Genomic DNA, 14,619 nt, shown 5'->3' on the forward strand with positions numbered 1-14,619 from the left:
CAGGTGGGCAAATAGGTCTCATCTCCCAGCCCACTTTTGTGGGTTAGTGGTGACCACACTCTACTGAGCAGAAGTGATGCTGAGCCCCAGTCGGAATGCGGACTGGGGAAGGAATCGCTGGGAAGAGTGATTCTCGGTTGGGGGTCCATCGTGGGGACTGGAGGGGGATGGCAGCCCGCAGGCCCTTGTCTGCCCTTCCAGGTCCAGGTGTGAAGTGGGTAGTGCCCCCCACCATCTGGGCTCCTGCTCCGTGCCAGCTGATAACAGCCCAAGGGGAGTGGGGCCCAGCCTCTGTCCTTAAAGGGCTTGGGGTCACAATTCAGAGCCCTCTGTGTGAATAGATTGCACAGCTGTCCCAGCCCCCCTCTCTAGCCCCCTTGTCTGGCTCAGCAGCTTAGAGTCTGTCTCTCTTCCCCTCCCCCCTTTGCTCCTCTCCCACCTCGGCTGCCCACCAGCAACCGTACTTAAGCCAGATGAGGGGACAGCTGACCTGCCTGCAGGAAGGGTGCGACTTTGCATTGATGCTGACAAAACCGTCACCGAGGTGGACGAGGAGCATGTCCATCGGGTGAGCCCCCGCAGCTCTCTGCCTGCCCCACGCCTTCCTGTCCCCTTGTGCCAGGGATTTCCTAGTCCCTGACTGCAGGGACTACTTGGCTTGATGCCCTGGAGGGAGTTACAGGGAAGATAACCCTGAACTCATTGCTCTGCTGGAGGTGTATTGTTAGGGGGGTCATTATTACTCTGTCCCACAGTGTCCCTTTTATGAAGACGCATTAGGAGGCATGTTTCTTAGGTCCCAGGACTGAGAATTGTCCTACTTGACTCAAGAAAAATGATGGCTTTTCTTTTTAAGAACATTGCAAATCACATGATTTGTAATCACCCTGCTTCCCTTTTCCCCCTGGCTGCTAGGGAACTCAAGAGCCAAATGTGCTGTTTGCCATTAACCATAGCATAGGGCGTAAAGGCGTATATTTTGGGTATCAAGCACTCTTGTGGTTTTGCTTTTTCAGTTGTTTCGCATCATTTTTTCAGTGCACCATCAATCTATTCGAGGGTCAGAGTACAAGGATAGAAAAGGCGGGTCTTCTGATCCTTTTCCACTCCTCAAAGCCTCTGCTAATCAAGAAAGAGTTTCCTCCAGGAGCCCCGGGTGGGCCTCGATCATCTCCATTCCTCTCCACTCACCCCCTCCTACCGAAGGCCCTCTGTACCCAGTGGCATTGGGAGTTTGCAGGGGTCAGTGTTCTTAGAAGAAAGACTGACCCTCAGGAGAGCTCGGGCTTGCAGCCCCCAGAGCATTGGGCCCAGAAATCCCCCTGAAGCTGGAAAGAATAGTTGGGAAGCTTTTAGAATGGATGCCCCAAGGAGAAGCTGCAGTCTCCCTTGTTTTCAGAAGGGCCTGGGCATATTTCAAAGGAATCCATGTACAAGGCACTGTCAGAGAAATGGAGCGGTTCGGCTGTTGGCCTCTGTCCCCGAGCGTCACAGAGCACACACCGTGCTGCCCCCCAGGACTCAGGGGAGGAGGAAACATCAGAGAACACTGCCTCATGTGGGAACACCACCTGTTTTGGGGGGTGTTTGAGATGCAGGAGGCACTCTGATGTTGTCACATGTCTGTTCTGAGAGGCGACAAGATGCCCTCATGGAACAGTGAGCAGAGGAAGAAGGGACCTGTGTGAATGGAGGGGTGGCTCCCAGACAGCACCACGGGTGACTGAGAGGGGTGCCCTGTCCCATGCACAGGACTGTGTGACCCTTGCTGCAGAGCCTCCCATTCTGTCCTGGTCTGTGGCACACGGCTCTCAGGGGGTGGGGCGGCAGGGCTGTGTGTATAGGGGAGCAGTGGCGCTGTGGGGGCCTGAGAAGCCACAGGCCACTCTGTGATGGTCCGCAGGCCAACCCCCCCGAGCTGGACCAGGCCGAGGACCTGGCCTCCCTGGTCAGTGTCAACGAATCCAGTGTCCTGAACACACTTCTGCACCGCTACCGGACTCAGCGGCCACACACCTTCACGGGGCCAGACCTGATCGTCCTCCAGTCCCGGGGGCCGCCAGCACCTTCCACAGGCAAGGTGAGGGGGCAACCTAGGTAAGGGGGACAGGGGACAGGCACGGGGGTGGGGTAGGGGGTCTCTCTGCTCCTCAGGGGAGAGCAGGGCAGCCAGAGAAAGCCCCTGCAGGCCTGTCTGTGAGCAGTGTCTGGCCAGGCATGAGATGCGGGGCATCGTGAGCATCATGAGCCACGAAGGGCCAGGCGAACCCCCTTCCTTAGAGAGGAAGGATGGGCGTTAAAGACAATGCTAATAATGAGAGACAAACTGAGTGTCAGCTTTGTACCAGGCTCTGCTTCAAGTACCTATTATCTCAGTTAATTCTCACCTCCCCCCATCACCACCTGAAAAGACAGACGCCATTACGGCCCCATTTTACAGATGGGAACTGGCTGGGCCAGCTGCTGGGCTCTTATACTCAATGTGCGGAGCAGCTGGGATAAAACGCAGGCTGCCAGCTCCTCGGTGCCCTGAAGCCCACGCTGGTCTGCGGAGTCCTGAACACCCATACAGATCAGGAAACAGAAGCCCTGGTTCTGCTTGTGTTTATTTTTCCTGGGAAGGGTAGAAATGGCCGGTTTTTGTCAAGACAGTGGAAGCAAAGGGAAGCTCTCAGCGCCACCTTGTGGGAAGGCCTGCAGCCACGACTGAAGAGTTAGAGCCAATCTCGTTCATCCGAGGGCAATTGATGGGGGTCTCCTGCATGCCAGGCACGGAGGAAAGAGCAGGGCAGGAGACGGGCAATAAGCCTGCCTCATGGAGCTTCCGTTCTAGTGGAGAAGACAGGCCAGGAATAGTACAGAGGACTCAGGCAGAGCAGAGGAGCGAGGAGGGGGAGTGAGGAGTTGGGGAGAGGCGGGGGCCCGTGTGGGGTTACAGGTGCACGGGCAAAATGACTCTGAGCCTAATGGCGATTTTTGGCAGAGCAGTGACGTGGTCTGACTTATGTTGTAAGAAGAGATCATTGGCTGCTGGGTGGGGGGTAGCTTGGAAAGGGGCAAAGGTGAAGGCAGGGAGCCCTGTTCGAGGTCAGACGTGTTATCTGGGTGCTTCCCTGAGGACTTGCTGGCCCAGGAAGGCCGGGCCTGCAGCACACCCGCTCACACGCTGCAGGGGGCCTTGGAAAGGCCTCCATGTCACTCTGGTCCTGGTTTCCTGGCCTGTCACCGGGGTGGAGCGCCCTCCAGAGACCCAAGGCACACACTGAGTCCATGGTAGAGGGGACGGTGGCCCTGCGCCCCTCTCCCAGACTTCTTCAGGACACCCCGCTCCACCCCTGCAGTCACTTCTCAGGCCCCTTCTCAGCCGGGCGCCCCTGGCCTGGGCCCCGGTGAGTGACAGCTCGGCGGTGCACTCCCCACTTTGCCGTGAGGACTGTGCTCCTGTTCCTGCGGCCCAGGCCGATGAGCCTTCTCAGAAGCCGAGGGGCTCCTCTGGCTCCTTCGGAGCCCTGGGAGGGGTGTTTTGTGCAGACCCCTGAGGCAAGCCAGGTTCTCACGGCCTCCCAGGGACAGCTACCCAGGCACGGAGGAGTCCATTTCAGAACCTGGGCCGAAGAGCCTGAACGTGCAGGCCTAGGGGCCCGTCCTATAAAGAGGAATTTGAGTCTTGAGATTCCTTAGTGCCCCTGAGGCCCCTGATTCCCCTACACTCTTTACCCAGGGCCCTGCCCTCCTCTCCAGCCGTCAGCCCCCCAACCCCAAGCCCACTGACACTTCCTGTGCTTTGTCTGAGTCCCGTCTGATTCCGCAAATGGCCACCAGGTGGGAGCATAGACCTGTGATGAAGCTGGGATGGGGCCACCTTGATGGTGGTCTGGGTGAGGGAGGAGCCAGTGCTTTGGCCTCTGTCAAGGGCCCACCTGGAGGCTGGGAGCTGGGGGTGGGGGTGCAGCTTCTGGGTATGAGCGTGGGTGTGACCTTGTTAGGTATTCAGGGGCCTGCCTCTGGGTGCGGGGCCTCATGCCTGTGAGCATGCCTGTGTGCAAGCATGCGAGGGTACTCACGCCCAGATGCAAGGGCATGTGTGCATACACCTGCGTGCATACACAGCAGCCTGGACCTGCAGAAATCTCCCTTCTACCGTCCAGGCAGTGAGCCCGAGGAAGTGGTAGTTGAGGTGGCCTGTCCCTTGAATTCCAGCGTTTCTGGAGTGGGAGGTGGTTCAGGCCTCAGGCCCAGGACCCTTTGCCTGCCTGAGGGCTTATGGCTCTGCTGGGGCTTGTCCCACTTTTGCTGGCTCTGGGGTCCTGCTGAGCCCAGGATGGGGATTCGTTACTCTTCCTAGGGGTTTGGGGACACCAGGCCAACGGTGGACTGGAGCACTTTCAGCCCCATTGGGATTTGTAGTCCTGTCCCTGTACTGCCCCCCCATCGAGGCAGATGAGGACACGCCCACTCCGCTGCTCCCTCTAGTGCCCTTTCTCTCGCCTCCCGTCCCCACCGCCTTGTCCCTTGTCTCTGAAGGCTACGCAAAGCAAACTTTTGTGAAGGCCACCTACCAGCTTCAGTCTGCCGGGTCCTGTGGTCCATGCTCCTGTCTCCTCTGACTTGACCTTTAGCAGCACATTTTTAAAAATCCTTACCCGAGGATGTATTTATTAATTATAGAGAGAGGAAGGGAGTGGGAGAAACAGTGATTGGTTGCCATAAGCTCCCTGACCGGGGACCAAACTGCAACCTAGGTATGTGTCCTGACCGGGGATTGAACCTGCAACCTTTTGGTGAATGGGACAGTGCTCCAACCAGCTGAGCCACCTGGCCAAGGTGACTGTCAGCGGCGTTTGGGAGCTCCGGGACTCCTCTCCTGGTTTTCCTTCAGTCTCACTGGCCCAACTCAGCCTCCTTTTCCTTTCTTTCTTTTCTTTTGCCTACACTAAATCCGCTATATTTTATTCTATTTTTTGGATTTTGCATTTTTATTATTTATTCTATTACAGTTGTCCCAATTTTTCCCCTTTGCCCTCCTCCACCCAGCCCACCCCTCTCCCCTCAGTCAATGGCCTCCTTGTTTTCTGCATCTGTGAGTCATTCATACACGTTCCCCGTCCTTCCACCGTCCTCCCCTCTCTCCTCTCCTCCTACAGCCAGCTGTCGGTTCCACGTGTCCTTGTCTTTGGTTTTATTTTTCTCCTTAGCTTATCTTGTTCCTTAGATTGCACTGATAAGTGAGGCCTCCTTAGCTGGTCCCCGCTGACCTCCGCAGGCCGAGGGTCTGTCCCATGCCTCTTGCCTCCTCCTCAGACTCCCATTCCCTTGGCGATTCCATCCAGGCTCCTGGCCTTAAACTGATTCCCGTTTGAGGTGATTTATTTGTTCTGTTTATCATCAGTCTCTTCCCAACAGAGAGCAAGCTCCATGGGCAGGACTTTTTTGTTGCTGTTTTTAAAGTCAGCTTTGTTGAGGTCAAATTTACAGGCAGTTAGAGTCCTTCTCGTTCTGGTAAGGTTTGCACAAACATGTGTAGGTGTGTCACCACCTCCACCGTCAATTCCAAGCCAGTCCCGTCGCCCCCAAAAGTTCTCCAGACACTTTGTGGTCATTCCGTCCCGCAGGTCCTGCCCTCGGCAGTCTTCCGGTAGTAACTGCCCTTTTCTGGGAAGTCACACGGATGGAGCCCCAGGGGCCGTCGCCTCTGCATCAGCTTTTCCTGGCGCGGCGCGTTTGTAACTCACCTCAGTTGTTGCATTTCTCAGTTGGAGGTTCCTTTATCACATGGAGCTTTATTGTGCTGGCTTCTCTCTCCATTCATGGGGGGTCCCGGGGTCCTGAGGACACAGGGGATTTCCAGAGCACAAGACCTTCCTTTTTTAATCTTTAAAAATAGAGATTCCTTTTTATTATTTGAGAAAGAGAGAAAGGGAAACATTGATTTGTCGTTCCACTTGTTCATGCATTCACTGGTTTCTTCTTGTATGTGCCCTCACTGGGGATCGAACCTACAACCTTGGTATATCAGAATGATGCTTTAACCAAATGATGCAGGGGTCCAGGACAGGGTGTGAGAATCCTAAGACCAAGATGGATGGTTACCCTAGTTCACTAGCTGAAGACATTTGGAGATTAAAGACATTGCTTTTTGGAGCTCTTGAATATATTTTCAGTATCACCAGTGACACAGAGTTTCCTTTGTGAACATAAATATTAATTTCTCTTGGGCAAATACCTAGGCATGGGATTGCAGGGTTCTGTGATGTGTGCCCGTCTCCCTGCGTGGGGAGCGGCCAGTTTCCCAGAGTGGCTGTGTGTCTCAGCATTCCCACCATATGATCACTTCAGTCGTGAAGTCATTTCACGGGTGTATAATGGTATCTGCTCATGGTTGGCAGACATGTCTTTCATTGTTTTGTATGTGTGCCCCCAGTGCCTGGGACCATGTCTACTGCGTAGTAGACCCTCAACAATTTTTTTCTCATTGGATGAATAATGAGTAAATGGATGAATGCATAAATGAAGCGAAAGGGACTTCAGGTATTACCTCAAGGTGTTATGGCAAGTCCATAGCGCACACGCCCCCGTGCCTCATTCTGTTTCCATGGCAGGCATCATTAATCGATTGTGCCATTTTATCCAGCTGCTTCATTCCAGGCTGAGGCTGTCCAATAATTTGAGTAGTGAGTAAGATGAGCCCCAGAGGCTAACGAAGCTCTGGGTCAAGCCTCCCAGGAGCTGAAGAGGAGATCCAGGATCAGAGTAGGGTCCCTGGCTGCCCAGGCAGTCACAGTGCGCCAGGCACAGGACCAGCTGCTGAGGCTGGGCTCTTCCCCGGAAGATGCAAGGCCTCTCTGACAAACGTGGAGCAGAGTGGGGGGACATGGACATGGACTTGAGGCTGGAGCGGGCACTGTCTTGGGGTGCTCCCTGGGGACACCTGGGGTGGGAAGGCTGATGCCTGGCATCTTCCCGTAGGTGCCCAAGGGCCGCTGGGATGGCCTGCCTGCCCATGTGGTCTCTCTGGCCCAGCGGGCATACTGGGCACTGCTGAGCCAGCGGAGAGACCAGAGCATCGTGGCCCTGGGCCGAAGCGGTGCTGGGAAGACAACCTGCTGCGAGCAGGTCCTAGAGCACCTGGTGGGGATGGCAGGCAGTGTGGATGGCAGTGTCTCAGGTACAGTGATCTCCAGGTAACATGTGGTATTGTCGTGGGAAGAGGAAGAGCTGGGAGAGGAAGACAGGAAGTGCTGGGCTGTTCCTCCTCATAGCCACTCACCTTGCCTTCACTCAGCATGTCCGCAGACCCCAGGCTGGTGCTGGGCAGGGCTACTCCAGTCCACTGGATGCCTCCGTGCGAATTAGAGAAAGGTACTCCTTCCTCAAGACGTTCCAGCCACGAATGGAGCAACCGTCATTTGTTGACATTGTTAGAAATGGATATTCCACTGCTGTGCTCTAGAAAATGGTCCTACTAAGTACACAAACCTATGATGCTGTGGCACTGATGCTGTGCCCTGGGACTCGGGGCCCTTGTGCAGTGCACGTCCCATGCAGCTGTGCAGAGGACCTGCCACTAGAGACAGAGGGCGTGGCTGGAGCGCTTGGGGAGTGGACAACCAGAGGGCAACCACGCTGCTTCTATGCACCAAACTGGAGTGCTCTGCCCAAAGTGCAGGCAGAGCTACCTGTGGGAGAGCCAGAGGGGCCACTGAGAGGGGAAAGGGGCTTCCCAGGGCGTGATGTCTGAGTTCGGCCTTCCAGAGGGCCACCTCGCACTAATAATTACGACACTAGCAATGATGGCCGTCTACACTGGCAGAGGGTGTGTGTACCAGGCCTTATTCCAAGGATTTAAACTTATTCATTGCTTAGAACAGCCCTACAAGGTACCTATTAGTTATTTAAATTTTGTAGATGAGGACGTTAAGGCTCAGAGAAATTAACTGGCTCGTCCAAGGCCACACAGCCGCTGGGTCCCAGGGAGTCTGCTGAGGACTGGCCCCCGGGCCACTGTGCTCAGTGGGGTTTTATTTTATTTTTTCCTTTTGGCTCCTTCAAGTTGTCTTTCTCCAGATTTTACCCCCGAATCATCTCCCCACCATAAAATTTTAATGCACAGACACACCATGATCTGTTTGTACACATGTGTCTGAGCTCTGTACATGAGAAGGTGAAATTCCCGCCATCCCCGAAGCAATTTCTGCTCCCTTGGGGGTGATGTGCCTTCTCCCCGCTGAGAATACATGTGCTGGCAATGTTGCTTTTCCAGTTGCAATAAATATAGTACTAACAACACCACATTTAGAGCACGTTCGTTCTGAGCACTTGGCTTCACTAAATCTTCCAGTCCTCAGGACGATTGCCTGAGGTAGGCACTATAATATTTCCACTCCCCATGTTACAGATGGGGTAATGGAGCCACAGGGAGGTTAATTAATTTGCCCCAAGTCACGTAACTAGCAAAGGGTAGAGCCTGTTCACACCTGCCCAAGTGCTGTGTGCTCCTGCTGTTCTGCCGGGGCTGGTCCAGGGCTTTGCTGGTCCCCTGCTCTGCACCCGGCGTGTGGTAGGAGCTGGAGATATAGCAGAGAGAGGAGCCAGTCTTTGCTTTCCCAAAATGTAGTGCTGCTGGGAGTGTATCTGAGGGTGGAAGTCAGGCTAGGCTGTATCCAGGAGCCTACCCCAACGCCTGATGCATAGTAGATGCTCAATGAATAGTTGTAGGAAGGTTGCAGGGCTTTTTGAGCCTGCTGTGGTGGGGGTTCCCTGAGAGCAGGTCTGAGGATTCCAGTGTCCTGCCTTCCTCGCAGGCTCCATCAGGCCCACGGGGCCCCAGGGCAGCCCCTGTCACCCAGATCGTGCAGTCCCCTCGTGATTCAGTCTTGGTTCCCCTGCATCACTGCTTGCAGCCATGATGTGACTGACATTGAAATGTGTGTGGTTTGGAGTTGAGTTGAGGAGGTGGCAAGGAGCCTGCCTGGGCCTGGGGCCCATGAAGAAGGTGGCCCTGTGAGAGGTGGGGGTGGCGGCACCTAGGCTGTGGGTGACATTTTGCCCCATGTCCCCACAGTGGAGAAGATTCGAGCCACCTTCACTGTCCTCCGGGCCTTTGGCTCTGTGTCCACTGGCCACAGCCGAAGTGCCACCCGGTTCACCATGATGATGTCACTGGACTTCAGTGCCACAGGCCGAGTCACAGCTGCTCAGCTCCAGGTGAGGCCTCTGGGGGGAAGGAAAAGGGTCGCCCTTGGGGCCGCAGGATGCCCAGCCCCACTGAGCAGAGCTGACGCCTCCCGGGACCCCGGGAGGTGTCTACGTGGTCCCAGTCCCCTCAGCCTCTGCCAGCTCCTCCCCATCTTACTCCGTGGCCCAGAAAGTCCCTTCCTAGAGCAAGCTGGCCCGTTCGCACCTGAGAATGTCACGGAGATGAAGTATTCATGAATAATATATAACTCAGCCACTCAGTAGTTGGTCTTAGAAGCATCAGCTGAAGTGAAACAATCACTCGCCAGCCTTCGCGGCAGACAGTGTGTGGCAAACACGTGCCTGCCGGCTCCCACCCACCAAGTCGCCCCATCCCTCCCTGCCCCTCCAGCATCCTGTGTGGACAGAACACAGGATCAGGTGATCAGAAACATTGTTTGTAGGTGGAGCTGGGATGCTAGGCAGAGTTGAGGGAAACTCACTCGTGCCCACCCTGACCCTGAAGTCCCACCACTCACGGCCACGTGGCTCAGCGAAGGCCTCTGTGGAACAAGAATGTGTTGGAGGGCGGCTCCAGGTTGTCATGGCTCCTCCCCTTGGACACCTTCATGGGAACGAGTCTGTTGCATTAGCAGAGACTCGAGGTGGACTCTGAGTCAGTGAGGCGAGGGGCTGATGAGTTCTGATAGGAAAGCGTCCAGCAGAGTTTGGACCCGAGATGGATCCTCAAAGGGAGGGCCAGGGTGAGGCACCCTGTTAGGGGCTCCAGGTACCTGGGCGCCAGGCACGAGGCTGAGGTAGCCCAGAGCTGATCAGGGGCCCGTCCCCTCCTCTCGCAGACGATGCTTTTGGAGAAGAGCCGTGTGGCGCGGCAGCCGGAAGGGGAAGGCAACTTTGAGGTTTTCTCCCAGATGCTGGCGGGGTTGGACCTGGATCTCAGGTGAGTGACGGGGCTAGACAGGGACAGCCTGTGGCAGTCATTCAAAGGGCACCCCCTCTCCAGGGCCCAGCCTGAGCTCTGCCTGGAGCTGAGAGGCAGCAGCCCCGCTCACAGGCTAGGTGGCCTGGGCTATGTGTCACCCACTCTGAATCTTGGCTTTTTCCCCCTATAAAGTGGAAACAGCACCTTGGCTTTCCTTACGGGATTAAGTGGTTTAGTCCACAGGTAGCTCTTTATAAACCCTGGGAGGAGGCAGGGCCGTCTGATGCAACGCCCGCGTGTCAGTACAGGGCTGAAGGCAGCATGGGAGGAGGGCAAGCAGAGCAGACCCCACGTATTCTAGAAGTTTCTGAATTTGTGGGGGCCTTGAGTACACTTGAGGGTTTGCCCAAATGGGGTAAAACCCTTGTGCAGGGGGGCACTGAGTGGAGCAGCCCACAGGGTGGCCAGGTGAGACTCATCTTGGAGGGTGTCCCGGGGAACACCTACCCCTGCTTAGGTCCTGACAGGTGTCTTCTGTAAAAGTCTGACTTTAGAGTCTGAGGGGTATGTGTTCACGTCCGGACTCTGCCCCATGTGGTCCTCTCTGAACCTCAGTTTCCCTTTCTGCAGAATGGGTGCCTACTAGTATCTGCCTGTGGGCATTTGAACCAGATCCCATGTCAAGGTAGCAGGCACTGTGTGCGGCGCTTAGTAGGGGTGCAACCTGGGAAAGTAGGATATATATGTAAACTCTGCACATGGAGTTTAAACCCTCTCCTGCAGCTCGTGGCTTCAGGTGAGAGGTTTTAGCTCTGGGGCCACCATTTCCTCATCTCCCAGGACACGGAAGGGCAGGCTCATCTCCCTGATGACCCGCGTTGGGGTTGATCCTTGCATGGAGCGAGGTTCTGAGCCTGGCCCTCCAGCCCCAGAAGGCGGTTGCCTAGAAGGGGATCCCCATGCAATGCTCACAGGCAGGATTCCAGGCCTCTGAGCCACGCCAGGCCTGGCCTGGTCCAGGGAGCTGTGAGTCGGAGGGCTTGACCCAGGTGAGACTGGCATCCTTGGGAGCCAGGACAGAGTTGTGTCTGAGAGATGAGACTGACCCAGATGAGTTTCAGAGGTCCTGGGAGGGTGGAGAATAGTGCCTGGAACACCCCAGGCCTTCAGGAGGCCGGGGCCACGCTGGGGGTTCTCTAGTGACACCCCTCCCCAGGCCATCTCCCTTTCTTACCTATGTCTCTGCTGGGCTGTTTCCTCATCCACAGTGAAGCTACCAAAGGACAAAAACTAGCTTCCACTTCTGCAAATATCCTCCCTTTCTTCCATGGGTTCATGTGGCGAACTCCTATTCATCCTTCAAAACCCTGCCCTGAATCCCTTCTTTAGAGCAGTTGCCCAATTCCTGCACCCTGGGTTTCTCCTGACTACTATTCTGGTTCATCACTGGGGTGTGCTGTCTCCCTTCCTCACCAGACTGACGTGAGATCTTTCAATCAGGGGCCCTGCCTTTCTCCTTTCTGCCTCCCCAGCATCAACATAGGGCTTGGCACTGGATAGATGCCCCTTAATTATTTGTCAAGGTGAACTTCCAACTAATGGAACATGGATCAGGTCAAGTGCAAGGGAAACAAACGTAGAGCACCTGCTTAGTGCCAGGCTGGTGTGGGAGTCAATATATAATATCTCATTTAACCCTGTGAGGCAAGTGTCCGAAGGCCTATTTACAGATGAGTTCAAGGGAGGTTCAGAGAGGAGAACTATCTTACCTGCTAGCTGGTAGGGCTGGGACTGGACTCAGGGTCTTTCTGACGAAGGTCTGCCCAGGGTGTGAGACAGAGGCCAAGTGTGCGGGGCCAGCTGAGATCTAGCAGAGAAGGCACTAAAGGACCCAGGCCTGGAGAAGCTGGCTGGGGACGGATGTGAGCTCCACTTCCCAGGAACCAAAATGAGCCCCCATGGAGGGTTGTTGGGGCCTGTGGCTGGGTGCTGGGATGCGTCTGTGAGTGGTGTGTGCCTAGAAAAGGGTGGGGAGCTGTGCCCGTGGCTTCCTCTCCCCCTTTGCTTGCATTCCTCAGGTCTCGGGGTTGGGCAGCCCACTTCTAGGCCACCTTCTTAAGGAACTGGGAGGGGCCTTAAGCATCACCACTTTCCAGGGTGGTGGCAGAGGCCAGGGGAGGGCCTGGGTGGCAGGACAGCTCTGTGTTGCTAGCGGTGTGGGCAGGGCATCCACTCTGAGTGCCTCTCTTTTGTTACCTGTTTCAGGGGAATATGATTCACACCTGTTGAGTGGGGCCACTGTGCCTAACCTCAGAATTCAGCCTACAGCGAGGGCTGAGCTCACGGGTCTGAAAGTACCCTCGAGCAAGTTCACACACCCAGTTAGTAGGAGACCTGGAACCAGAACCTGCTTCTATGATTTAAGTTCACAACTCTTTCTTTCCAGGGCTTCCTAGCACTTAGGAGGGGCCGAGTGAGGATAGTTGAGTGAGGAATATTTGAGGGGTGGGATTGGGGTGGGGGGCAGACACTGGGACCTCCTGGGGCTTTGTGTGGACCCCTGCACCATGAGGACCACCTGCCCCACTGGGTGGTGATGAGCACCTCCCCTCCCTCACTTCCGGTCCCTTCTCTGCTTCTAGGACAGAGCTGTACCTGCACCAGATGGCAGACAGCAGCTCCTTCGGCATGGGCGTTTGGTCCAAGGTAAGAAGCAGATCCTCCCGGGTCACAGGGTGTGTGGGTGCCTGTGACCCCAGGGCCAGGATGGGAGGGTGACGGAGAGATCTCCTGTGTGACTTGTCTCCCTTGCCACCAAGGTTTGTAGGTGGCAAAGGCTGGTCATATGCGGGGGACAGCAGGGTGCCTTTGTGGGGTCTGGGCTTGTCTGGAAAAGAGATGTACAAGTAAAGAAACAGGAGGTGGCATACGCAAAGGTATGCACGTGGGCTCTGGTGACAGGCTGTCTGGGCTCAAACTGCTGCTCTAATAGTTATTAGATATGTGGCCTTAGGCATAGCACCTCACCTCTCTGAACATCTGTCTCCTCTTTGCTAAAGTGACAACGGTACCTGTGTCGGCCTCATGGAGTTAAGTGAACGAAGTGAATTGATGTGTACAAAGTGCTTAGCACAGGGCTTGTCCTAAATCAATCAATCAATCAATCAATCAATCAGGTATTCCTAGTACATCTTACGGATGCGTAACGTGCGTAGATGCAGTTGGAGATGGCTTCCCAGAAGCTGGGCCTATGACTAGGACCAGAGAGATGGTATTCGATTGCTTAAAAAAGCAAATTTGGTTCACTTGTTGGTTTATCCTTTTTACTCATTTGTTTATATTTTGACGATTGTTTTCCTAGTCACCCCTCACCACCCCATCTACAGCAGGCCTGTGCTGTGCACTGGGGTCGTGCTCCTCACCCATGAATTTTTGCTTTAGCAGGAGAGACAGACATGGCAATGAACGCAGTAACGGGGGACAGGAACGTGCCAGAGGTTGCCCGAGATGCTGTGGTGACCAGAGGACAGTTGAAAGAAAGAGCTACTTGGCTTTAGTCAGGGGAAGCTTCTTAGCCAAGGGGACATTTGACCTGGGTTTTGAAGGATGAGGAGGAGTTTGCCGGGGAAGGGTGCACAGGGAATTTCCACAACAGAGCCTTTTCACAAACACCCATGTCGGGGAACAGATGGTGCTGGGAAACTGGGATGTCCTCATGCAAAAACAAAATGAAGTTCAAGCTACAACCTCATATCACATATAAACGTTAACAAAAAATGGATCACAGACCTAAATGTAAAACTTAAAACTACAACGTTTCTAGAAAAAATGGGAGAAAAAAATTTGTAACCTCGGATTACACAAAGATTTTTAGACGTGACCCCAGAGCACAGTCCATAAGAGAACAAAGTGAGAAATTGTACTTCATCAAAATCAAGAACTTCTGTTCTTTGAAATTCACTGTTGCGATGAAAATACAAGCCATAGACTGGGAGAAAATATTTGCAAATCATGTATCTGATGAAGTCTTTGAATCCAGAATATATACACGTCTTTCAAAATTGTACATAAAACAACCCTGTGAAAAAGATGGGCCGAAGATTTTGACACGGCACTCCACCCAAAAGCTAGACGGACACAGCAGTCCACCCAAAAGCTAGACGGACGGCCAGCACACAGGGAAGCACGCTCAGCATCACAAGGCATTAAAGACGTTCAGACCGAAGCCACAGGGTAAATACACCCTCACTGGGCTGTCTACACTTGACAAGATCTACCACACAGAGTGCTGGTGGGAACTGGGGGTAACTGCCGGTGGGGGTGTGAAACCGGACAGTCATTCTGTAAAACGGTTTCTTGAAAAAGTTCAACATTCCACCTCCCGTATGACATGCTCTTCCACTCCCAGGAAGTTGTGCAGAGGAGCGGCCCTGTATGTCTGTCCCGAACACTTGTGCACGGAAGCACAGCAGTCTTATTTATAGCAGCCCAGGCCTGGAAGC

The 14,619-nt window shown here is 54.6% G+C and overlaps 1 protein-coding gene across 2 annotated transcripts in view; it reads left to right on the top strand.

Moving 5' to 3' along the window:
• The window catches only part of MYO18B (myosin XVIIIB), a 230,171-nt gene that overhangs the window by 18,187 nt on the left and 197,365 nt on the right, over positions 1-14,619 (top strand). For both annotated transcript variants that reach the window (XM_037052378.1, XM_037052379.1), the window contains exons 6-11: positions 456-568; positions 1,904-2,080; positions 6,967-7,165; positions 9,062-9,204; positions 10,035-10,135; positions 12,760-12,823. In XM_037052378.1, the coding sequence (XP_036908273.1) occupies positions 456-568; positions 1,904-2,080; positions 6,967-7,165; positions 9,062-9,204; positions 10,035-10,135; positions 12,760-12,823 (797 nt within the window). The remainder of the gene's footprint in view (positions 1-455; positions 569-1,903; positions 2,081-6,966; positions 7,166-9,061; positions 9,205-10,034; positions 10,136-12,759; positions 12,824-14,619) is intronic.

Source organism: Sturnira hondurensis, unplaced genomic scaffold (assembly GCF_014824575.4).
Source record: "Sturnira hondurensis isolate 20B ecotype Veracruz unplaced genomic scaffold, ASM1482457v3 Scaffold0007406, whole genome shotgun sequence".
Lineage (NCBI taxonomy): Eukaryota > Metazoa > Chordata > Mammalia > Chiroptera > Phyllostomidae > Sturnira > Sturnira hondurensis.